The sequence below is a fragment of the Oncorhynchus masou genome, chromosome 15 (assembly GCF_036934945.1).
Source record: "Oncorhynchus masou masou isolate Uvic2021 chromosome 15, UVic_Omas_1.1, whole genome shotgun sequence".
Taxonomy (NCBI): Eukaryota; Metazoa; Chordata; class Actinopteri; order Salmoniformes; family Salmonidae; genus Oncorhynchus; species Oncorhynchus masou.
This window is the reverse complement of record NC_088226.1, coordinates 26,294,482-26,321,913: the sequence shown is the minus strand read 5'-3', so window position 1 is coordinate 26,321,913 and position 27,432 is coordinate 26,294,482. Positions and strand designations below refer to the sequence as shown.

At 42.2% G+C, this 27,432-nt stretch overlaps 1 protein-coding gene across 1 annotated transcript in view; it reads right to left on the bottom strand.

Annotated features, from left to right (window-relative positions):
• Nucleotides 1-17,364: 17,364 nt before the first annotated feature.
• pitpnbl (phosphatidylinositol transfer protein, beta, like) overlaps nt 17,365-27,432 on the bottom strand; it is a 34,397-nt gene continuing 24,329 nt past the window's right edge. Inside the window, exon 11 of the mRNA XM_064988939.1 lies at nt 17,365-18,154. Within this exon, the coding sequence (XP_064845011.1) occupies nt 18,107-18,154 (48 nt within the window). The 3' untranslated portion in view covers nt 17,365-18,106. The remainder of the gene's footprint in view (nt 18,155-27,432) is intronic.

Sequence of the window (27,432 nt, the reverse complement as noted above, 5' to 3'; positions counted from 1 at the left end):
GGTCTCGATCTATTTCATGCAAAAATGATAAACTTACAACTTATTATGAAATAGATAGAGTATGAATTTGGATTTGGCTACAAAACATATAGGAATTTAGAATTCCTCTAACAGAATGTGATTTTATTCGAAGAGAATTCTCTTGGTAGATAATGCGGTTGGCATTTGATTGTAAGGAATTCTAGGTCAGGTGAACAAAAGGACTTGAGTTCCTGTATGCTGTTATGATCACACCACGACTCGTTAATCATAAGGCATACACCCCCACCCTTCTTCTTACCATAGAGAAGTTTGTTTCTGTCGGCGCAATGCGTGAAGAAACCAGGTGGCTGTATCCCGAGTGAGCCATGTTTCCGTGAAACAGAGAATGTTACAATCTCTGATGTCTCTCTGGAAGGCAACCCTTGCTCGGATTTCGTCCACCTTGTTGTCAAGAGACTGGATGCTGGCTAGTAGTATACGCCAGAATTTGTTTACATCCCTGTAAGTGAGCATTTCCCCATTGTCAAGATAATCCATCAACCTGACAGGTGTGGCATATCAAGAAGCTGATTAAACAGCATGATCATTACACAGGTGCAATGATAAATAAAGGGCGGTATGGCCGCTGACCATTTCTTTCCATGGGATTATCTGGAAGTTCTTTTCCAATAAGTGCAGTTCGCCATGTGCTGATACCAACCTTTGGTGGTTTACATTAAACTTGACATTTCTTGATATGAGTGTCTGAGCATCTGTGAAGGATGTCCTCTTTCCAGCCCCTGGGTTACCATGACGGCAGCCAGGCTGACTGGCCACCTACTTCCAAGAGTGTGCTTATTACACGGTACCCAAAACGGCTGCGTGTGTGCACCATCGTGCGCTATCGTGCATAAATTTATTTTGTCCCCCACACCAAACACGATCACTACATGTAGGTTAAAATATCAAAACAAACTCTGAGCCAATTAATATGGGGACAGGTCGAAAAGCATTAAACATGTATGGCAATTTAGCTAGCTAGCTTGCACTTGCTAGCTAATTTGTACTTTTTAGCTAGCTTGCTGTTGCTAGCTAATTTGTCCTGGGATATAAACATTGAGTTGTTAGTTTACCTGAAATGCACAAGGTCCTCTACTCCGCCAATTCATCCACACATAAAACGGTCAACCGAATCGTTTCTAGTCATCTCTCTTCTTTCCAGGCTTTTCTTGTCTTGACTTTATATTGCGATTGGCAACTTTCATAAATTAGGTGCATTGACCTCGTTCGTCTTTCAGTCACCCACGTGGGTATAACCAATGAGGAGATGGGAGAGGCAGGACTTGCAGTGCGATCTGCGTCTGAAATAGAACTGATTTCTATTTTAGCCCTTGGCAATGCAGACACTCGTTGGCGTGTGCAATAATTGAATAACATTGAATAACATAGATTTCTACATTTATTTTGCGATGTGAGCGGTGTGGTCAGCCTGTTACAGACCTCTAATGTAAGAATGCTACAGAGGACTGACTATTCCATTACCTTGTAATGAACAAATGAAACACTGTGGTCTGCCCTGTCAATTCCAAGTTGTTATGTTGGTTATTTCAGAACTATACTGAACACAATATAAACACAACATGTAAAGTGTTGGTCCCATGTTTCATGAGCTGAAACAAAAGATCCCAGAAAGGTTTTACATCCCTGATATTAGGCATTTTTCCTTTGCCAAGATAATCCATCCACCTGACATGTGTGGCATATCAAGAAGCTGATTAATTAAACATAATGATCATTACAGAGGTGCACCTTGTGCTGGGGCCAATAACAGTTCACTCTAAAATGTGCAGTTTTGTCACACAACACAATGCCACAGATGTCTCTAGTTTTGGGGGAGCATGCAATTGGAATGCTGACTGCAGGAATGTACACCATGGCTGTTGCCAGAGAATTTAGTGTTAATTTCTCTACCATAAGCCACTTCCAATGTTGTTTTAGAGAATTTAGCACTACGTTCAACTGGTCTCTGATGTTTTTGTGCATTAACTACATTCCAACGTGAAAGGGTTCAAGGTCAAACATATGTTGTTCTCCAGACAAATGAGCAACAGGTCTCTCGCTCATTTCCCGACACTGGCAGCACCAAAAACCACAGCGGTGCCACACTGACATACAGTAGCACATTGAGCGACTTGCATGCTAAGTTCTCCCACCGCTTCTCAGACTTTGGCAAGATTGAGACTGAGCTGGAGCTTGTATCATGCCCCCTGTTTCGACATTGAGAAAGCACCGCTAGACACACAACTGGTGATTAATCGACATCCAGTGCAACAGTTCTTTGAAGGATAAGTACAACACAGCCACAATAGACCCGTTTTGTGGCTCATTGAATGAAACAGTTTCCCAACATGAAAAAGCACTTTTATTCAGGTTCACATATGCGCGTGAACAAACTTTCTCCATCATGAATCATGTCAAGGTCAAATTTAACAAATTACCACTGATGCCCTTTCCAAGAGAGGTGGACAGACCCATTCCTCACATTAAGACCGTAATCATCAAAAGTGGGGTAGGCCAGGCTTATGTTTTCTTTAAGTGTTTTAAATAGTTTTTGGCTACGTTTCACACCCTGATCTGTTTCACCTGTCTTTGTGCTTGTCTCCGGCCCCCCTCCATGTGTCGCACATCTTCCCCGTTATCCCCAGTGTACTTATACCTGTGTTCTCTGTTTTTCTGTTGCCAATTGGTTTTGTTTCGGCAAGCCTACCAGTGGTTTTCCCGTGCGCCTGTCTTTCTCTAGTTCCTGTTTTCTAGCTTTCCCGGTTTTGACAATTCTGCCTGCCCTGACCCTAAGTCTGCCTGCCATTCTGTATCTTGTCACACCCCCCTGGATTAATGACCTCTGTCTACCCTGACCCCTGACTCTGTCTGCCGTTCTGTACCTTTCGGACGCTGATCTGGACTACTGGCTTCTGCCTGCCATTGACCTGTCCTTTGCCTGCCCCCTGTTTCTGTAATAAACATTTGTTACTTCAAAACTGTCTGGGTCTTCTCCTAAACCTTGATACTATGTTTTTTGAAATTGTATTATGGTGATGGTTATTGCAGTGAGAACTATCCAGCAATGCACTTGGATTCTGGTCTTGTCACCATTCATTTGACATTGAACACCTACAACAATAGCTCAGATTGTACTTAATTTGGGCTGAGATGATTTGAGAACTGTTCAGTGATCTGCTTTAATAGATCTACATTAATTTGAACATGAAGCCAAATGTTTTATGTATGCTCTATGTGGCTCACAGTGTTCTTTGTTAGGGTTGAGGTGAATTGAGAACTGTTCAATAATATGCTGTCGATATGAACTCAAATTATTATATACACTTATTTGTGTCACTCAGATTGTACTTTAGGAGAAGAGATGGTCTTTACAGTGCTCTATCAGACATCTGCTGTTTCCAGTTATATAAACATGCTTATTTCATGTTTCTTTTTGTGGATGTGAGTTGCATTGTACTTTAGAAGGGTAGAGATGGGGTGGCAGGGTAGCCTAGTGGTCAGAGCCAAATCCCCAAGCTGACAAGGTACAAATCTGTCGTTCTGCCCCTGAACAGGCAGTTAACCCACTGTTCCTAGGCCGTCATTGAAAATAAGAATTTGTTCTTAACTGACTTGCCTAGTAAAATAAAAAAAATAAAAAAGATGGTACAGTGACTGAATAGTTCTGCAATCTTAGCAACATACTTAAACCTACAGTACACTAGTAGTTGTGTGTCAATGTGAACGAAGGCTTCAGATGTTTTGTCACACATATAGTATGTGGCTCCTCACATGGTTTCAAAAGCTGAATGTGGCCCTTGAGCCAAACTATTTGCCCGGCTATGTACTGTAGAATAAGGTGTGAAACTGTAAATAATGGACTTTTGGCACCTCTAACACCTTAAAGCTGGAATATGCAGTAGTCTCCTATTCTCGCTATACACCAAGTCACTTGGCTCTGTCATAACCTTACATGGTCTCTCCTATCATTGCTATGCAGACGACACACAATTAATCTTCTCCTTTCCCCCTTCTGATGACCAGGTGGCGAATCGCATCTCTGCATGTCTGGCAGACATATCAGTGTGGATGACGGATCACCACCTCAAGCTGAACCTCGGCAAGACGGAGCTGCTCTTCCTCCCGGGGAAGGACTGCCCGTTCCATGATCTCGCCATCACGGTTGACAACTCCATTGTGTCCTCCTCCCAGAGCGCTAAGAACCTTGGCGTGATCCTGGACAACACCCTGTCGTTCTCAACCAACATCATGGCGGTGGCCCGTTCCTGTAGGTTCATGCTCTACAACATCCGCAGAGTACGACCCTGCCTCACACAGGAAGCGGCGCAGGTCCTAATCCAGGCACTTGTCATCTCCCGTCTGGATTACTGCAACTCGCTGTTGGCTGGGCTCCCTGCCTGTGCCATTAAACCCCTACAACTCATCCAGAACGCCGCAGCCCGTCTGGTGTTCAACCTTCCCAAGTTCTCTCACGTCACCCCGCTCCTCCGCTCTCTCCACTGGCTTCCAGTTGAAGCTCGCATCCGCTACAAGACCATGGTGCTTGCCTACGGAGCTGTGAGGGGAACGGCACCGCAGTACCTCCAGGCTCTGATCAGGCCCTACACCCAAGCAAGGGCACTGCGTTCATCCACCTCTGGCCTGCTCGCCTCCCTACCACTGAGGAAGTACAGTTCCCGCTCAGCCCAGTCAAAACTGTTCGCTGCTCTGGCCCCCCAATGGTGGAACAAACTCCCTCACGACGCCAGGACAGCGGAGTCAATCACCACCTTCCGGAGACACCTGAAACCCCACCTCTTCAAGGAATACCTAGGATAGGATAAGTAATCCTTCTCACCCCCCCCTCCCCCTTAATGATTTAGATGCACTATTGTAAAGTGGCTGTTCCACTGGATGTCAGAAGGTGAATTCACCAATTTGTAAGTCGCTCTGGATAAGAGCGTCTGCTAAATGACTTAAATGTAAATGTAAAATGTAGTGGAAAGACAGTATCTCTTCGCCCCAGCACATACTGTTATTTCTGTTTTGTTTATGAAATGGAGGAGAGCATCCAGCATCTTGTTTAAAAAAATCTAATATGTGCTTGTATTGCAGTGAAGGAATAGAGCCAGGAAGCAGGTGGGAAGAACTGAGGTGTAGCCTGGTCTTATAGACTAGACATAACATAGTAAAGGTAAATCCGGGACACTCAAATTAGTACGATATGTTATGTTTGGGATGGTTACTTTAAGAAAAAACAAAACTAGGGTGGTTGGTCCGGGTGGATAACGCAAATGCAGGTTGTGAGTTCAAATCTCATCATGGACAACTTCAGCATTTTAACTAATTAGCAACCTTTTAACTGCTTACAACTTTTTAGCTACTTTGCAACTTCTTACTGTAACATGTTTGCTAACCCTTCCCCTAACACAGCATGGCAGCAACACAGGACAGCACAGCATGATAGCAACACAACATGGCAGCAGTACAACATGGTACAAACATTGTTCGGCACAGATAACAGCACAAAGGACAAAAAGGTAAGACAACAACACATCACAAGAAGCAGCTACAAATGTCAGTAAGTGTCCATGATGGAGTCTTTGAATGTAGCGATGGAGACAAAATTGTCCAGTTTGTGTGTACTTACTATGATGTAGCCTACAATCACGGTTAAAATACAAAGGTGCATGAATTGATATTTATTTTAAGTGAAACCTCAGCTTCTCATCCTGGAGAAGCTTTTAATTGACAACGCATTCTTCAGGGATATTTGAGGAATGGACAGCATCAATGGCACCAATACTTCCATGGACATGACCATGTTAATAGACAACAGAACAAGCTCCCCAAGGAGCGAAAATATGCAGAAAATTGTCTACGGACACTGCTGACTTGGAAACAACTGGTTGAAACCAATGTACTACAGTCCATCAACAAGAAATGATCGATGCTAGAAGTTGTGCACAAAGATCTCAGTGAGCTAAAATGCCAATCTGGAATTCTTCCAGCTCCAAATAAAAGACCTGATCAAAGACAATCTTCAGCTCAAAGGTAATGTCAAAACACAACTACTGTTACTTCATTATCACGTGACAATAACATGTTCATGAGACATTATTAGACCTACAGTCCTGTTTGCTGGAAGATAACCTGGTTTTCACAGGTATTTCTGAGAATAATGATGAAAAATCTGAGCAAATTGTCAGACTTTATACAAACAAAACTACATATCCCTGCAGATAAGGCATCAAAAATGGTTTTGGACCGTGTCCACAGAATGGCTATCCCTTCTATGAAATTACATCTTCACTATAGAAGGAACAGTACTTTCTCAAGTAAGATTCCCAAACCAGTGTCTATGAAAAAAAAGACCTAGGTATTGACAGCTATAATTGTAATGGTCTTGTAAATTGTTGAAAAAGAAGATAAATGTTCATGTGGTTTCGAGATAGGTAGTTTTCCCCCAGTAATGTGTTGTGCGGACCGCACTACCCTCTGGAGAGCCTTCAGGTTGAGGGCTGTGCAGTAACCATACCAGGTGATATGTTTGTGAAGGTTTTAGATGACAAGTCAAATATCTTCAGCCTACTGAGGTTGCGCATTCTTCACCACACTGTCTGTGTGGGTGGACCATTTCAGTTTGTCCGTGATGTGTACACAGAGGAACTTAAAACTTTCCGGGGTGTACAGGAGAGGGCTGAGTACGCACCCTTGTGGGGCCCCAGTGTTGAGGATCAGCGGATTGAAGATGTTTCCTACCTTAACCACCTGGAGGTGGCCCGTCAGAAGGTCCAGGACCCAGTTGCACAGGGCAGGGTTGAGACCCAGGATCTCAAGCTGAACTTCTTATGGGCAGGGGGGACGGTAGCGTCCTACCTTGCCGACATCCAGTGAAATTGCAGAGCACGAAATTCAAACTACAGAACTATAAATATTTAACTTTCATAAAATCACAAGTGTAATACCTCAAAATAAAGCTTAACTTCCTGTTAATCCAGCAGCTGTGTCAGATTTCAAAAAGGCTTTACGGCGAAAGCACACCATGTGATTATCTGAGGACAGCGCCCCGCATACAAATGCATGAAAAACACATTTCAATCAGGCAGGTGCGCCACGAAAGTCAGAAATAGCGATATAATAAATGCCTTACCTTTGATTATATTCTTCTGTTGGCACTCCAAAAGGTCCCAGATACATCACAAATGGTCCTTTTGTTCGATAATATCCTTCTTTATATCCATAAAAACTCAGTTTAGCTGGAGCGCTTCAGTCAATTATCCACCCAGTTTCCCTCCATCAAAATTCATACAAAATGAATCCCAAACGTTACTAATAAACTTTTCCAAACAAGTCAAACAACGTTTAATAATCAAACCTTAGGTACCCTAATAAGTAAATAAACTATAAATTCACCAATTTGTAAGTCGCTCTGGATAAGAGCGTCTGCTAAATGACTTAAATGTAAATGTAAAAGTTAAATCATTATTGTCTTTACCTGAGAAAAAATACCAAAGAACGCGCTCTCTGCCACACACTTGGAAACACTACAGCCAAAATGGGAGCCACTTAGAAAAACTACAATTTCTGGCTCATTTTACCAAAAACCAGCATGAAACTTTCTAAAGACTGTTGACATCTAATGGAAGCCCTAGGAACTGCAATCTGGGAGGATTCCCTTTGATTTTCCCATAGACAGCCATTTCAATGGGTGGTGACCTCAAAACATTTTCCGGATGGATTCTCCTTGGGTATTCGCCTGCCATATCAGTTCTGTTAAACTCACATACATTAATTTAACAGTTTTAGAAACTTCAGAGTGTTTTCTATCGAATACTACCAATTATATGCATATCCTAGCTTCTGGGCCTGAGTAACAGGCAGTTTACTTTGGGCACCTCAGTCATCCAAACTTCTGAATACTGCCCCCCATATCCCTAAGCCAGTGTTCCTTTGCTCAGGTGGAGAGAGCTGATTGATATGTCCTGTGTTGGTTGTAGCTCAGAGAGAGCTTATTGGTATGCCCTGTGTTGGTTGTTGCTCACAGTTTTTGTTAAGTATTTTGTAGCCGCTGCTTCTGAGGTAATGTGTGTGCCAATAGGATGCAGTGTTTTTGATTATTGAAATGGTTTACTTACGTTTGTATTATTCTGTTTTTGTTCCCAGGGGGGAAGGGGAAGGCACCTTGAGAGTGCTTAGCCAAGAGGCCTATGGGCTTACATATACCCGTAGTATATGTCTGTCTATGCACACTAGGTAAGACCTGGGCGGACCATCCCCTGTATTTTGGTTAGTGCTTGTTAGGTAAGTTTTTTAAAAACATTTTTTACTTAACCTTTATTTAACCAGGTAGGCTAGTTGAGAACAAGTTATCATTTACAACTGCGACCTGGCCAAAATAAACCTAGCAGTGTGAACAGACAACAACACAGAGTTAAACATAGAGTAAACAATAAACAAGTCAATAACACAGTAGAAAAAAAAGTCTTTTTTGGAAGAGGAAGGCTTTTGATACTGTTAACCATGAGATTCACATCACAAAATTGTCAAAGTTCAACTTTTCCCCTGATGCCTTGAGATGGATGAAATCATACCTTGAAGGCAGAACTCAGTGTGTCAGAGTGAGCAATGAGCTGTCGCCCTATCGTAGCTATGATGTGGGCGTGCCCCAGGGGTCAATACTGGGGCCCCTCCTGTTCAGCCTGTACATTAATGATCTGCCTTCTGTCTGTACTGGGTCTGAAGTTCAAATGTATGCAGATGATACAGTGATATATGTGCATGCAAAGAGCAAACAACAAGCTGCACAAGAACTCACTACTGTAATGGTCCAGGTTACAAAGTGGCTCAGTGACACGTGTTTGCATCTCAATGTGAAAAAAACTGTTTGCATGTTCTTCACAAAGAGGGCAACAGATGCTACTGAGCCAGATGTCTATGTGTCAGGGGAGAAGCTACAGGTGGTATCCGATTTTAAGTACCTTGGCATCATACTTGATTCCAACCTCTCTTTTAAAAAGCATGTAAAAAAGGTAATTCAAATAACTAAATTCAACCTAGCTAATTTATACAAAATTGTTTGACTACAGAGGTAGCAAAACTGTACTTCAACTCTATGATACTCCCCCACTTAACATACTTCTTGACTAGTTGGGCCCAAGCTTGCTGTACAACATTAAAACCTATTCAGTCTGTCTACGAACAGGCTCTCAAAGTGCTTGATAGGAAGCCCAATAGCCATCATCATTGTCACATCCTTAGAAAGCATGAGCTCTTGAGTTGGGAAAATCTTGTGCAATACACCGACGCATGTCTTGTATTCAAGATCCTTAATGGCCTGGCTCCCCCTCCACTCAATATTTTTGTTAAACAGAAAATCCAGACATATGGCAGCAGATCCACAAGGTCTGCCATGAGAGGTGACTGTATAGTTCCCCTAAGGAAAAGCACCTTTAGTAAATCTGCATTCTCTGTGAGAGCTTCCCATGTCTGGAATACACTGCCATCAGACACACATAACTGCACCACATATCACACTTTCACAAAATGCTTGAAGACATGGCTAAAGGTCAATCAGATTTGTGAACATGGTCCCTAGCTGTGTGTTGCCGCTTTCCATGTTGTCTGTTGTCTGTAGCTTGTGAGGTGTGGAAACACTTTGTTGCTTTTATGAATTTTGTCTTGCTGCTTTTTGCTCTATGTTGCTCTGTCTGTATGCTACGTCTTGCTTGTCCTATGTTGCTATGTCTTGCTTGTTCTATGTTGCTATTGTCTATATTGTAATTGTTTTTAATAACCTGCCCAGGGACTGCGGTTGAAAATTAGCCGGCTGGCTAAAACCGGATCTTTTACTGAAACGTTGATTAATGTGTACTGTCCCTGTAAAAATGAAAATAAACTCAACTCAAACTCATATACATTGTGTGCAAAAGGCATGGGGAGGTAGGCGAATAATTACAATTTAGCAGATTAACACTGGAGTGATAAATGATCAGATGGTCATGTGCAGGTAGAGATACTGGTGTGCAAAAGAGCAGAAAAGTAAATAAATAAAAACAGCATGGGGATGAGGTAGGCAAATTGGGTGGGCTATTTACCGATGGACTATGTACAGCTGAAGCGATCGGTTAGCTGCTCAGATAGCAGATGTTTAAGGTTGGAGAGGGAGATAAAAGTCTCCAACTTCAGCGATTTTTGCAATTCGTTCCAGTCACAGGCAGCAGAGAACTGGAAGGAAAGGCGGCCAAATGAGGTGTTGGCTTTAGGGATGATCAGTGAGATACACCTGCTGGAGCACGTGCTACGGGTGGGTGTTGCCATCGTGACCAGTGAACTGAGATAAGGTGGAGCTTTACCTAGCATGGACTTGTAGATGACCTGGAGCCAGTGGGTCTGGCGACGAATATGTACCGAGGGCCAGCTGACTAGAGCATACAGGTCGCAGTGGTGGGTGGTATAAGGTGATTTGGTAACAAAATGGATGGCACTGTGATAGACTGCATCCAGTTTGCAGGGTAGAGTGTTGGAAGCTATTTTGTAGATGACATCGCCGAAGTCGAGGATCGGTAGGATAGTCAGTTTGGCAGCGTGAGTGAAGGAGGCTTTTTTGCGAAATAGAAAGCCGATTCTAGATTTGATTTTGGATTGGAGATGTTTAATATGAGTCTGGAAGGAGAGTTTACAGTCTAGCCAGACACCTAGGCATTTATAGTTGTCCACATATTCTAGGTCGGAACCGTCCAAGGTGGTGATGCTAGTCGGGCGGGTGGGTGCGGGCAGCATACATTTGGTTTTACTAGCGTTTAAGAGCAGTTGGAGGCCACGGAAGGAGTGTATGGCACGAAGCTTGTTTGGAAGTTAGTTAGCACAGTGTCCAAGGAAGGGCCAGAAGCATACAGAATGGTGTCGTCTGCATAGAGGTGGATCAGGGAATCGCCAGCAGCAAGAGCGACATCATTGATATATACAGAGAAAAGAGTTGGCACGAGAATTGAACCCTGTGGTACCCCCATAGAGACTGGCAGAGGTCCAGACAACATGCCCTCTGATTTGACACACTGAACTCTGTCTGCAAAGTAGTTAGTGAACCAGGCGAGGCAGTCATTAGAAAAACCAAGGCTATTGAGTCTGCTGATAAGAATACGGTGATTGACAGAGTTGAAAGCCTTGGCCGGGTTGATGAAGACGGCTGCACAGTACTGTCTTTTATCGATGGCGGTTATGATATCGTTTAGTACCTTGAGCGTGGCTGAGGTGTACCCGTGACCGGCTCGGAAACCGGATTGCAAGCAGAGAAGGTACGGTGAGATTCAAAATGATGAAAGTGATCTGTTTATTGACTTGGCTTTCAAAGACTTTAGATAGGTAGGGCAGGATGGATATAGGTCTGTAACAGTTTGGGTCTAGGGTGTCACCCCCTTTGAAGAGGGGGATGAACGCGGCAGCTTTCCAATCTTTACGGATCTCGGACGATACGAAAGAGAGGTTGAACAGGCTGGTAATAGGGGTTGCAACAATGGCGGCGGATAGTTTTAGAAAGATAAATATACAGTGGCTTGCGAAAGTATTCACCCCCCTTGGCCTTTTTAAAAATGTGTTGCCTTACAACCTGGAAATAAAATTGATTTTTGGGGGGATTTGTATCATTTGATTTACACAACATGCCTACCACTTTGAAGATGCAAAATATGTTTTCTTGTGAAACAAACAAGAAATAAGACCAAAAAAAACCTGAAAACTTGAGCGTGCATAACTATTCACCCCCTCCAAAGTCCATACTTTGTAGAGCCACCATTTGTAGCAATTACAGCTGCAAATTTCTTGGTGTATGTCTCTATAAGCTTGGCACATCTAGCCATTGGGATTTTTGCCCATTCTTCAAGGCAAAACTGCTCCTACTCCTTCAAGTTAGATGGGTTCCGCTGGTGTACAGCAATCTTTAAGTCATACCACAGACTCTCAATTGGATTTAGGTCTGGGCTTTGACTTTGCCATTCCAAGACATTTAAATGTTTCCCATTAATCCACTTGACTGTTGCATTAGCAGTATGCTTAAGGTCCTTGTCCTACTGGAAGGTGAACTTCCGTCCCAGTCTCAAATCTCTGGATGACTGAAACAAGTTTCCCTCAAGAATTTCCCTGTATTTAGCGCCATCCATCATTCCTTCAATTCTGACCAGTTTCCCAGTCCCTGCCGATGAAAAACATCCCCACAGCATGATGCTGCCACTACCATGCTTCACTGTGAGGATGGATGGTGTTGTCGGTGTGATGAGACATAGCGTTTTCCTTGATGGCCATAAAGCTCAATTTTAGTCTCATCTGACCAGAGTACCTTCTTTCATATGTTTGGGGAGTCTCCCACATGCCTTTTGGCGAACACCAAACGTGTTTGCTTATTTTTTTCTGTTAAACAATGGCTTTTTTTCTGGCCCCTCTTCCGTAAAGCCCAGCTCTATGGAGCGTGCGGCTTAAAGTGGTCCTCTGGACAGATACTCCAATCTCCACTGTGGAGCTTTGCAGCTCCTTCAGGGTTATCTTTGGTCTCTTTGTTGCCTCTGATTAACTTCTTGAAACTCCCCATCCCGGATCCGGGTTTGTGACTAAAGCCTCAGGCTCATTAGCATAACGCAACGTTAACGATTTCTGAAAATCGCAAATAAAATGAAAATAATGCTTCTGCTCTCAAGCTTAGCCTTTTCTTAACAACACTGTCATCTCAGATTTTCAAAATATGCTTTTGAACCATAGAAATTGACTAATTTGTGTAAGAGTATGCAAAGCTAGCATAGCATTTCGAGTAGCATTTAGCACGCAACATTTTCACAAAAACCAGATAACCAAATAAATAAAATCATTTACCTTTGAAGAGCTTCTGATGTTTTCAATGAGGAGACTCTCAGTTACATACCAAATGCACAGTTTTTCCTGAAAGCGTCTGTGTGTAGGAGAAATCGTTCCGTTTTCTACATTGCGTCTGGCTACCGAAACGAACCGAAAATTCAGTCACCTACAACGTAAAACTTTTTCCGGATTAACTACATAATATCGACCGAAACATGGCAAACGTTGTTTGGAATCAATCCTCAAGGTGTTTTTTCACATATCTCTTCATTGATATATTGTTCGTGGAAGCTTGCTTTCCTCTCTGTATCGCATGGAAAAATACTGGCAGGTGACTTTTGCGCACCAATTTCGGCGCAGGACACCGGGCGGACACCTGGTAAATGTGGTCTCTTATGGTGTCAACAGTACAGGCTGGTGGCAGTGGTGTACTGGTGTGGGGAATGTTTTCCTGGCACACGTTAACCTAATTTTATTACCTTGTGCAATCCACCCCTCATAAAAAATACAGTTTGACAAAACAAACCATACAACTAATATATATATGCCAAACTCACTGAAGGCCAGCATAACGGAGTCGCCTCTTCACTGTTGACGTTGACACGTGTTTTGCGGGTATTATTTAATGAAGCTGCTAGTTGAGGACTTGTGAGTCGTCTCTTTCTCAAACTAGACACTCTAATGTACTTGTCCTCTTGCTCAGTTGTGCACCGGGGCCTCCCACTCCTCTTTCTATTCTGGTTAGTGCCCGTTTGCGATGTTCTGTGAAGGGAGTAGCACACAGAGTTGTACCAGATCTTCAGTTTATTGGCAATTTCTCACATGGAATAGCCTTAATTTCTCAGAACAAGAATAGACTGACGAGTTTCAGAAGAAAGTCTTTGTTTCTGACTATTTTACGCCTGTAATCGAACCCACAAATGCTGATACTCCAGATACTCAACTAGTCTAAAGAAGGCCAGTTTTATTGCTTCCTTAACAGAACAACAGTTTTCAGCTGTGCTAACATAATTTCAAAAGGATTTTCTAATGATCAATTAGCCTTTTAAAATGATAAACTTGGATTAGCTAACACAACGTGCCATTGTAACACAGGAGTGATGATTGCTGATAATGGGCCTCTGTACACCTATGTAGATATTCCATTAAAAAGAAATTATATTGTAGTTTACAGCTACAATAGTCATTTACAACATTAACAATGTCTACCTTGTATTTCTGATCAATTTGGTGTTATTGTAATGGACAAAAATATGCTTTTCTTTCAAAAACAAGGACATTTCTAAGTGACCCAAAACTTTTGAATGGTAGTATATCTCTACTTCTCATACGAATCCTCTCAGGATCCCTCCCCCTTGACCCATCTTGCTCAACTTTCTTCACTGACTCAACATATGACATCCTCTGCTCTACTCTAACCCTGGTAACCTCAACCTGCCACTCTTGCACAGGACATTAACAATTTCTACACTATTTCTGATCAATTTTATGTTATTTTAATCAACAAAAAATGTGATTTTCTTTCAGAAACAAGGACATTCCTAAGTGACCTCAAACTTTTGAACAGTAGTGTATATGCTTCAGTAAGTTTGGCTTTTTAACGTTCATAGTAATGGTTATCAACTGTACTGCAGGGATGAAATGTAAGTCGCACAAAATAGAGGTTGTGGTGGCAGCTGCAGAGAAGCATTTGGGTGTACGAGATTTGATGTTTGCAGTGTTACAGGGTGTGGAGTGGTGGTGTTCCATTCTTTAGATAGGATTAGATGGTAGGCTATTTGTTGATTTATTTTCCTTTTTTCAAATAAAGTATAAATCAAATAACATTTTATTGGTCACATATTTAGGAGATGTTATTGCGGGTGTAGAGAATTGCCTGTGTTCCTAGCTCCAACAGTGTAGTAGTATCTAACAACTCACAAATCTAAAAAGTAAAATAATGTAATTAAGAAATTTATAAATATTAGGACGAGTAATGTTGGAGTGGCATTGACTAAAATATGGTAGAATAGAATACAGAACATACATATCAGTAAAGCAGTATGTAAACATGATTAAAGTGACTTGTGTTCCATTATTAAAGTGGCCTGTGATTCCATGTCTATGTATATAGGGCAGCAGCCTCTAAGGTGCAGGGTTGAGTGACTGGGTGGTAGCCGGCTAGTGATGGCTATTTAACAGTCTGATGGCCTTGAGATGGAAGCTGTTTTTTAGTCTCTCTGTCCCAGCTTCGATGCACCTGTACTGACCTCACCTTCTGGATGACTATGCATAGTCACTTTGCCCCCCACCTACTTGTACAGATTACCTCAACTAGCCTGTACCCCAATGACTACCGGTGCCCCCTGTATATAGCCTCGTTATTCTTATTGTGTTACTTTTTATTATTACTTTTTATTTTAGCCTACTTGGTAAATATTTTCTTCTTCTTGAACTGCACTGTTGGTTAAGGGCTTGTAAGTAAGCATTTCACGGTAAAGTCTACACTTGTTGTATTCGGCGCATGTGGCAAATAAAGTTTGATTTGATAGCGGGGCGAATAGGCCGTGGCTTGAGTGGTTGATGATGTCCTTGATAAATCATACTCCAGTCTAGTTGGCGGTAATGCAACATTTATTGGATGCCAACCGCCAATAATCCTCATCGAGGAAGACAAATTCAGTTAGGTCCCTTCCAGTTTTGTTTGCTTCCGTTTAAGAAACGTTCTGCAACAGAATCGTCGTAATGAATAGGCTATGTAGCAGTAGTAGCAAATGCAAATACAATACTTGAAAAGTGTACAAGCTATTGAAGGCCTATTCGATCTATAAGAGCTAGAGGAATTATTAGAAATATTACTGCGGTAAATAGCTTATAGGCCTAGAATTTACAAAGTGAAATATGTTTTAATCTTTTATTTATTTATTTTACCTTTATTTAAACAGGCAAGTCAGTTAAGAACAAATTCTTATTTTCCATGACGGCCTGGGAACAGTGGGTTAACTGCCTGTTCAGGGGCAGAACGACAGATTTGTACATTGTTAGGTCGGGGGTTTGAACTTGCAACCTTCCGGTTACTAGTCCACCACTCTAACCACTAGGCTACCCTGCCGCCCCATCTGATTGATATGAACTGACAATGCATGCAGCCTAGGATAAACATATCTCTCAAAAACGGAGAACAACTCGTAGGCATAGTCTACACATAGTCCAGCCATCCACATGGACTGTCTTCATTCGGTAGCGACTCCAACACCTGATTGAATACATTCACTTTTTTCCAACATTCCATGGAACTTTTTTCTGGTTCTTGCGTAATTGTTTAAGGCCATGCTTGTTGTTGTGATAAACCATTTTTGTGTGATTTTAAGACAAAACAATCACAAAAATATATACTTCAGGTCGGTGTCATGTCAGTGAAATTCAGGTCAGAAAGTCAGAGCTCGAGAAAGATGCCTGAGTTTCCAAACTCAGTCCTGCCCCCCGTGCACGTTTTGGTCACAGTACTACATTGGATTCAAATAATCAAAGTTTGATGTGTTATTTGAATCAGTTTTGTAGTTAGTGGTGAAAAAACTAAAACGTGCACGGGGGAAGGACCGAGTTTGGGCTGGGTTCCAACCTGAACAATGTTTAAAATGTTGATGCAGCCCCCAGTTATCCATAGTGTATACTTTTTTCTCTTATGAAAATGAAGATCCCAAAAATTGTCGGGAAAACTGTACCAAGAGATGACTTACCTTTTCACAATGTAGTTACAATACTATGTTAAATCCACAGTCGAGATCCTTTATTAAAAAGGCTTTACATTTGTCAGTCCATTTTGTAGATTAATCAAGGCCTAGAATCAATTCAGATGGCGAAATTTAAAGGCCACATGTGCAGAGACTGCATTCAAGGCAAATGTTGAATATAATCGGCTCAATCAGAAATCATAATTATCGCACTATTATGTGGATCTTCTGTTGTCCGGATTGAATCTAGCCCGAAGTGGGGCAATGACCCTCTTGTCCCTATGAAAGTGCCAACCCAGTAAAGTTTTCCACAGACTGCTGGGGCATGCTTGGCATTTAAACGCATTAAAGGTATTAATGGAAACAATTTAACACAGAGCGCTTTGTTCAAGTTAACGCAGCTTACTTGGCTCTGATTAGATAGTGTCATGCTCTACAGAAGCAAAGCGAGCGAGTAGTGTCTGTAAAACATTAACATTGTCCCATTTGACCTATGTTGACACCTAACATACTGTATTAACTCCTCTGAAACTTTTTTCTTAGCTATCAGTTCTACACAAATACAGTGGTATCACATTCTACAATAGGAACACATCAGTACTACTGAATATATGTTTGCTATATCCAAGCGATGAAATAGAAGGCATTAGCTGCAAAGCATAAATTGCTTTAATCCCAGGACCCTGGGAATATTTTGGCAAGAAAAACAAGCAGACCAGAAATGAAATTCAAAATGTCAAGCTGACACCCAAGAATGGTGAAAGACTGAAAAAGATGGTATTTCCAACATATCTACAGTACCCCATGCTTCATGATAGTCAATATTAGTCTTTATTATTATTGTAAATCAGACTCAACTCTCCAAAAGTTCCCTAGCCAACCCAACTCTTTGGAAGCGTGGTCTGGGCAGAGGTGGGAGGGGTTCCACTGGTTACACTCAAGTTTAAAAGACATGTCATCCACTCAATCATCTCAAAACTTTCATAGGTCTGCATTAAAATGGTGACTATCTCACAGGTTCTCTTCAATCTGAAGCTACCACTGAGACTTGAAGTAGCATACATTTTAATTAAAGTAAGTGAATGGTTATCATCATAATTTAGATACATGTGTAAATAGGAGAAATGCATCACAGACTTAATAGTGGGGGTGATTTTTTACGGGATTCACTGGCATAGTCACGAGCTAATGGTTCAAAATGAATAAAAAACAGAGTAATAATACTTATTATAAAAAAGGTTGATATCGTGTAATATTTTTCAGTAAAAAACAATGAATTTGCCAGCAAATAATGAGGTTAAGAGCCAACGGAAAAGCAAGGACAAAAAATATGACAAAGTTACACACTCATACACATTCTCTCATAGAAACCATACACTCTCACGTACACAGACACTTCCTGGATGAGGGATGACAGTTTCATGTGTGGAAGGACTCGGTGATGTGGCACGCTGTGAATGGCCATGGGGGGACTGAAGGTCGAATAATGGTTGATTGAACATAGCCCCATATCCCTCTCTTCCATCCAATCCCTTTCTCCCTCCCTCTGTCTAGTCTTCTCCTGCTTTCATTCCTCTGACAGATCCCTCATTCCGCATCTGAAAAAAGCAGAGGAAAAACCATACATTATATCCCTGCAACATGTAAAAATGCATCCAAATCACACATTTTCCAGACATTCCACAAAGCAACATATATTTTTTGTTAAAATATGATTTTAAGCCATAGCAAAACACATTTAGTGTACAGTCGTGTATGACAACTACTGCAATAGCTTATACAGTATGTTGAGAGGGGCTAGGGTCAACTTGTCGTATCCGGTGTGCCGTGTGATCGTAAGCATGCTCCCAGTAATCTTTTCTCTCTCGGTCCCCCCTTCCGGAGGGCCTGAGACCGTAGGACGGCAGCTGAGGACACCTTGGCCCGATGATTGTTGGCTGTGCCTGTCCCCAGTCCACCTGGTTGTGCTGCCGATCCTGTGCTGCTGATCTGACAGCAGCTGTGGACTGCCTGGCCTGATTACACATGCTCGTAAGGTAGCCTTCCGAGGTGGCAATAGTGGCATAGTAGCATAGTGGTTAGAGATGCAAGCCAGCAACAGGAGGGTTGCCAGGTCCGATGGGAAAAATCAGTCAGGAAGTGAGCTGTTAACCAGGGGGTTGTTGGTATCAAATCCTAGATGATATCACGTGTCGCTGTGCCCTTGAGCAAGACACTTACGACTCTATTCAATCCACATTGCAGAAGTTTATCTTTACAGTGTGATTGCCTTAATTTCAAAGTTCCTGCTTTAGAGGTGACTGCATTCATGGTAAATGTTGCATATGTCGGCTCAATCGGAAATTCACTTAATTATATTGCGGAATCTGTAACGCTTCAGTTTTACAGATTGAATAGAGCCATTTGTATTTATTCTGGAACCCCATTAGCTGCTGCCAAGGCAGCTACTCTTCCTGGGGTCTGGCAAAATTAAAGCAGTTATACAATTTTAAAAACGTTACAATACATTCATAACAGATTTCACAACACACGAAGTGTGTGCCCTAAGGCCCCTACTCCACTACCACATATCTACAACACAAAATCCATGTGTACATGTGTATGTTATCGTGTGTATATGCATGTGTTTCATAGTCCCCGCTGTACCATAAGGTGTATTTTATCTGCTTCTACTGCTTGCATCAGTTACCGGATGTGGAATAGAGTTCTATGTAGTCATGGCTCCATGTAGTACTGTGCGCCTCCCATAATCTGTTTTGGACTTGGAGTCTGTGAAGAGACCTCTGATGGCATGTCTTGTGGGGTATGCATGGGTGTCTGAGCTGTATGCCAGTAGTCAATAGCTCGCACAAATACAAGTAGCGATGAAGTCAATCTCTCCTCCACTTTGAGCCAGGAGAGATTGACATGCATATTATTAATGTTTGCGCTCTGTGTGAATCCAAGGGCCAGCCGTGCAGCCCTGTTCTGGGCCAATTGAGTTGTGGCACCTGACCACACAACTCAACAGTAGCCCAGGTGCGACAAAACTAGAGCCTGTAGGACTTGCCTTGTTGATAGTGCTGTTAAGGTGGTAGAGCTTTATTATGGACAGACTTCTCCCCATCTTCGCTACTGTTGTGTCAATATGTTTTGACCATGACAGTTTACAATCCAGGGTTACTCCAAGCAGTTGTCACCTCAACTTGCTCAATTTCCACATTATTTAGTGAATGACTTGTCCCAAATACAATGCTTTTATTTTTAGAAATATTTTAGGACAAACTTATTCCTTGCCACCCATTCTGAAACTAACTGCAGCTCTTTGTTAAGTGTTAATTTCAGTCGCTCTAGTAGCTGACATTTATAGTTAAATTAATTATTTTACCTGATTATAACACACTATTTTGCAAAGAAGGTCCACAGTAGCCTCAACAGCACTCTCTAGGGTAGTATCATGGTGTAGCCAGAGGACAGCTAGCTTCCGTCCTCTTCTGGGTACATTGACTTCAATACAAAACCTAGGAGGCTCATGGTTCTCATCCCCTTCCATAGACTTACACAGTAATTATGACAACTTCCGGAGGACTTCCTCCAGGCTATCAGAGCTCTTACAGCATGAACTGAAATGTTGTCCACCCAATCAAATGATCAGAGAATTAATCTAGTAATGAAAGCATAAACTACAGCTAGCTAGCACTGCAGTGTATAACATTTGGTGAGTAGATGACTCAAAGAGAAAACATAAAATAGTTGAACAGTTCTGAAGAAATGAATTTCTTCCAAAATGAAGGAGAAGCAAGTGTCTTCTTTTCTTCAATGAAATGTATTTATAAAAGCCCTTTTTACATCAGCCGATGTCACAAAGTGCTGTACAGAAACCCAGCCTAAAACCCCAAACAGCAAGCAATGCAGATGTAGAAGCACGTGGCTAGGAAACACTCCCTTGAAAGGCCGAAACCTAGAGATGAACCAGAGGGAGGGGTGGCCAGTCCTCTTCTGCCTGTGCCGGGTGGAGATTATAATAGTACATGGCCAAGATGTTCAAACGTCATAGAATACCAGCAGGGTCAGATAATAATCACACTGGTTGTAGAGGGGGCAACAGGTCAACACCTCAGATCAGTTGGCTTTTCATAGCCTATCATCCAGAGTTAGAGACAGCAGGTGCGGTAGAGAGAGTCCAAAACAGCAGGTCTTGGACAAGGTAGCACTTCCGGTGTTTAACTTTCACTTACTTAGTTACCAAATGCAGCTAGCTAGTTTAGCCTACTGAAACACCCTGCTCAAAAAGAAGGATGCTATTTTAGCTAGGTGGTTATGACTTTCCAACAACACTGGCACTATTCCAAGTCAAGGTAAGCTTTTGGGATTACTAATGTATTGCCACCGGGCCCACCGGTGTAACTGCTTACACTAACATTACGGCATGATTGTAGCTGGTTTACAAACACATTAGTTATATTAGCCAGTGGTGTAAAGTACTTAAAATACTTTAAAGTATCTGTACTTTACCATTTAAATTTTTTGACTACCGTAATTGCTGGATTAAGCGCACCTGAATATAAACCGCACCCACTGAATTATTTAAAAAATAAGTATTTTGTACATAAATAAGCCGCACATGTCTATAAGCCACAGGTGCTTACCGGTATTGAAACAAATGAACTTTAAACAGCCTTTAAACGAAACACGGCTTGTAACAAAAATTAAAAAACAGTAGCCTACCAAGAAAGTCATTGGTCACTATCTTCCTCCTCCTGTGCACTGAAACCATTGAAGTCATCTCCTTCGGTGTCGGAGTTGAATAGCCTCAGAATTGCTTCATCCGATGTTGGATCGTTTTCATTGTCGCTCTCGTCACTTTAATCCGGAGGCAAATACCCCGCTGAGCTCATGCTGCCCCTTCAACACGCAGCAGTCCAGCCTTTCGAAACCCGTTGATGATAGTGGATTTTTTGACAATGCTCCACGCTGTCAGGACCCACTGGCAGACTTGACCATAAGTTGCTCTTCGCATGCGGCCCGTTTTAGTGAAGGATTTCTCCCCACTTGTCATCCAAGCCTCCCACTGAACACGGAGCGCCACATTAAATGCACGATTTACACTGATGTCGAGTGGCTGCAAATACTTTGGGCCGGCCATCTGCTTTTCTTCCCTCTGAAACGTTTGTTGTCTTTTTGCACTGAGTCAGTTCCTCACACTGCTGTTTACAAAGTCTTATAAATCGACTCATTAAGGCCAAGCTCCCATGCAGCAGCTCTATTTCCTTTTCCGACAGCCAGATCGATCGCCTTCAACTTGAAAGCTGCATCATATGCATTTCTCCGTGTCTTTGTCATGATGAGGGTGACAAAATTACTACCGTAATCAGAATGATGGGAAGTTTGAGCGCGCTCGATTTACGTCACATTATGTGATGGTGCTCAGTTTTTTGGCGGCATGAATCTTGTGAAAGCGGGAAAAATCCATAAATTAGCCGCGTCATTGTATAAACCGCGAGGTTCAAAGTGTGGGAATAAAGTAGCGGCTTATAGTCCGCAAATTACGGTCCTTTTACTTCACTACATTCCTTCAGAAAATATTGTACTTTTTACACCATACATTTTCCTTGACACCCAAAATTACTCATCACATTTTGAATGCTTAGCATGCCAGGAAAATAGTCCAATTCACGCACTTATCAACCGAACATCCCTGGTCATCCCTACTGCCTCTGATCTGGCGGACTCTCTAAATATACACTTTGTGTGTAAATTATGTCAGTGTTGGAGTGCCCCTGGCTTTCCGCAATTACATTTTTTTTGTTTATAAATAAAAATGGTGCCATCTGGTTTTAAATTATTTATACTCAGGTATATTTTAAATCAAATATTTTTAGACTTACTCAAGTAGCATTTTACTGGGTGACTTATTTTCGATTAAGGTATCTTTACTTTTACTCAAGTATGACAGTTGGGTACTTTATCCACCACTGCTATTAGCTATGCTGACTATGACATTACTTTAACTAATATGGTGACAACGACGTAGGCGGTGTGTAGAGCAGTGATTCTTAACCTGGGTTCGATCGAGTCAGTCTCAGGGGTTCGGCGGAGGTCAAGACACACATCCGACTCATATGATTCGTGATGACACGCCCTTCTTGGCCATCATTGGCTGCAGGTGATCAAGCTACATCACTTGGCCTATCTGTGCTGCAGGGAATTTGGTGCACTCAGTAGTCGACTTGTGACTGTCGTGATGGTACGTCTTGTGATTTCTTTCTTTTAATCCCTTCATTCTTACCATGTCGAGCAAAAAAAGAAAGTTGTCGGACGAATATGTACAATATGGATTCACATGTATAACGGAACGTGATGGGAGTCAGCGTCCTAACTGCATGATTTGCAATGTCAAGTTGAGCAATTCTAGTCTAGCACCGGCAAAACTAAGAGAACACTTCCTTAATTAAGCTGCATGGAGATGGAAAATACAAGAACACAACGCTCGTTGAATTCGATGAAAAGGCTACTCTGCCTGTTCTCTGCTTTGTACCAATCAACAAACCGATCCTCACAGCATCATACGAAGTTGCTTACCTGATCGCAAAGCAGGGCAAACCACACACCATTGGTGAAACACTCATAAAACCAGCTGTGGCGAATATCATGCTGGGAAAAGAGGCTGAAGTTATCCCAAATTCCTCTTTCAAATGACACCATCAGCGACAGAATAGATGACATTAGCAAAGACATCTTGGCTCAAGTAGTTGCAGATCTGATTTCAAGCCCGGCAAAATTCAGCCTTCAACTCGACGAGACCTCAGACGTTTCCAATCTAAGCCAGCTTGCTGTATTCATGCGCTACGTGAAAGACGACGTGATAAAGGAAGATTTTTTTTATTTTGTAAGCCTCTTACAACAACAACTAAGGCAGCCGATGTGAAGAAACTTGTGGATGACTTCTTGAAAGACAACAATCTTTCGTGGGATATGGCTTCTGCAGTTTGTTCGGACGGAGCTCCAGTCATGCTGGGAAGAAAGTCTGGTTTTGGTGCGCTAGTGAAAGCCGATGCACCACACATGGTTACGCATTGTATTCTGCACAGGCATGCGTTGCCTCCAAAACTGGTAGAAGTATTACAAATTGTAGTGGAATGCGTGAACTATGTGCCAACTAGTGCTCTGAGGCACCGCATCTTCAGTGAGCTGTGTAAAGAAATGTGCTCTGAATTCGAGGTACTTCTGTACCATTTTAACGTTTGGTGGTTATCCCGGGGACAGGTGCTGAATCGTGTTTTTGCCGTGTGTGTGTGTGGAATTAGCCCTGTTTTTGCAAGAGCACCAACATTGTCATGCAGATTGCTTAAAAAATTCTGAGTTCATTCTCATTTTAGCGTACATGGCTGATATCTTCGCAGCTCTCAATCATCTCAATCAGAAGATGCAGGTCGGTGGAGTCAACATCATCGAAGTGGAGGAAAACCTGAAGGCTTAAAAAAAAAAATCTACCGTTATGGAAACGACGAACAGAGAACAATAACTTTGCAAACCTTCCCCTGCTGGACGACTAAGTAAGATCGAAGATGTATCTGGAATCGGAGACATTTCTGTACCCGCGGAACTGAAGCAAGTAATTGCCACGCACTTAGGTGAGCTTGCAAAGTCTCTCGACGGATACTTCCCTACGAGAGTCATATCCAGCATAGGTGAGACAGCCATTCACGTTTAGTGTTGAGACAACAGATGTCAATGATGAATACCTCGATAAAATCATTGAAATTCAGCAGAGCCAGGTTCAACAGCAACTCTTCAGAACAACAACGCTTTCAACGTTTTGGTGTCAACAAATGGTAACGTACCCCGTTATTGCTAAGAAAGCTCTGGAGATTTTCATACCGTTTGTTACAACAGATCTTTGTGAGCAATCCTTTGAGGATGCTGGACATAAAAACAAAGAAAAGGAACAGACTTTGTTGCGAAAATGACATGAGTGGCACTTGCCAAGGTGAAGCCGCGCATTTCTGAACTGGTCTCTGAAAGGCAACAGCAGAAGTCACACTGATTTGCAGTAAACATTCATTATGTTTTTGTGTGAAAATCATGTTTTGATGAATTTGTTCTTTGAACACAGTGATGTTGATGCACGGTTCATTTTGTGCACCAGTAAAATATATACCTATGTTTTGAATTTGAAAAAATTCTATTTTATTTTTTATTTTAAGAAGGGTTCGGTGAATGCGCATATGAAACTGGTGAGGTTCAGTACCTCCAACAAGATTAAGAACCACTGGTGTAGAGGTTTGGCTTGGGAAAGTTTTTTCGCCTGGTCACATATAGGACTGTGGCGGTCACAAAATTGTCAGCCGGTGGTTGTCAAGCAAATAACAGTTGGTCTCACTTCAAGATGGCCACCATTGTTCCTGTGCCCAAGAAGGCACAGGTAACTGAACGTAATGACTATCACCCCGTAGCACTCACCTCTGTCATTATGAAGTGCTTTGAGAGACTCGTCAAGGATCATATCACATCCTCTAACTTACCTGCCACCCTATAGCCACTTCAATTTGCTTATCGCCCCAATAGATGCAATCGCCCTCACTCTGCACACTGCCCTATCCCATCTGGACAAGAATGCGGTTTATTGACTATAGCTCAGCAAATCAACACCATAGTACCCTCCAAGCTCATCATTAAGCTTGAGGCCCTGGAACTGAATCCCCGCCCTGTGCAACTGGGTCCTGGACTTCCTGACGGGCCGCCCCCAGGTGGTGAAGGTAGGAGACATCACCTCCACTGATCCTCACCATTGGGGCCCCACAAGGGTGCGTGCTCAGCCCCCTCCTGTACTCCGTTCACCCATGACTGTGTGGCCAAGCACGCCTCCACTCCATCATCAAGTTTGCAGATGACACTAGTGGTAGGCTTGATTACCAACGATGATGAGACAGCCTACAAGGAGGAGGTGAGGACTTCAGGAAACAGCAGAGCGTGCACCCCCCATCTACGTCAACGGGACCGCAGTGGAGAAAGTGGAAGGCTTCAAGTTCCTTGGCGTACACATCACTGACAAACTGAAATGGACCACCCACACAGACAATGTGGTGAAGAAGGCACAAAAGAGCCTCAAACTCACATGCTGCTCATATATGACAGTTAGGCTCTTACACCCCTTGTAAAGTGGATTAATGTGCTTAAAATTAAGAAGTTATTTGGCCATTTTAGTTGTGATACAAACCTCATTAAATCATATAGGCCTATGGGCTAGGCTACATATGGTGCGTGACTATGATTCAAACTAGTCACAAAAAAGGCATTGTTTCTTATGCTGGGCATCATTCAAAAGTGATAATATATAATTCAAGTGACAGGCTAATATTGTCAACCATCAGACTTTTCTTGATTTAATTTTGTCTTTACATAAACTAAATAATGTGTGAAATTTGTTTTGATTTAGAATGGACCCTTATCATGCACCTGTATCGAAACAGGGGCAGCTTGAAAAAAATACATCTATGCACTTAAATAGCGTTTGGAGGATGCATTTCCCCGTGGCAGCCAGGTAGGCTATACTCCTGTTGGAAATATAAGAAATTTGCTTAATATTAGGAAAGTTGAGAAATACATTTAGTAGGCCTAGCCTATAGAAAACTGATGGGATCCTCTTTTTTTAGCAGCCATCGCTCGGTTTTCTCCCACAATTGCATAGCCTATAGAAATGTTACGCAACATGACCTCATGGGCTCACATGAAGTGATTAGATTTTCAATTTCATTTGCATCTAATCATGTCAGAGTGATTAGAGGGACAATCGAGTGCTGAGTACCAGGCAGTTAGCAAGTTTGGCAGGCTACTTATGACAAGCAGCAGCATCAGAGCTTGGAGAAGCCTAATTACTGTGAATAAATGGTCATGTGGAATTTGACAGCCTTCATGACCAGTGACTGCTGGTGTTGCGGTAATAAGGTCACCGCAACAGCCCGAGTTACATACAGATGTGTTGTGCATTGTAGTCCACAAGCGAAGATAACGTGGCTGTTATGAGTGAACTCTGTTTACGCGTGATCAGGGGTGTATTCATTCTGTCTATTCTGTTGAAAAACATTTCTTCCAAAGAAAGTAAACAGAACAAAATGGGATAAACATACCTGAATTTGTCCAACAGAAACTCGTTTGCAACTGTTGGACTGATGATTACACCTCATATCAGCTAGATGCAGGCATATGTGTGCAAGGCGGTATTGACTGTCACAGTTGATCACCTCAAATTTGTCTCTCGAACTGTGTGCACCTACGTTTTAAACTTTCATTCATAGGCTAGGTTGTAGCAAACTCATGATGGGTATAGGGAAAATGTAAGTATCATGTAGTAGCCTAAACCTATCGCTGTTACATTGAACTGGGTGAATGGAATATGAATGAGAGTCATCCAATATGCTGTAATAGGAATAAGGCCATGGTCATGAAAATAAAATCATCCTCCCTCCCTGTCCGCCACTGTGGTAGACATATAGGCCCTACGTGCACCGCACACACAGAGACAGGCATTCCAGTGGCATTGTTGCCTCTGGAAAGATGGTTTATTTTTGGTCAATTGCAGATCACGGTTACAATAAAACATTAAAAAAGCTAATTGTGAACCAAAAACTAACGTGATTAGGTCAAAACATTTTAAAAATGGATTAAAAAAAAAAAAAAATCAAATCAATCACTGGCGCGCCCTTGAGACCAATAAAAAAAAAAAAAAAGTGTGTGTCGCACTGCCAAGTCAAACAGCTGCAAATGTGACTGTTTGGTCGCAGTAGCAAAACCTGACATTTGCCAGAAAGAGCTTCCCTCTCTAAAATGGTTAAAGCAACAACAAAATCCAATGACTGGTTTGTATAAACCTATGACCTCAACGTTGCAATTTACA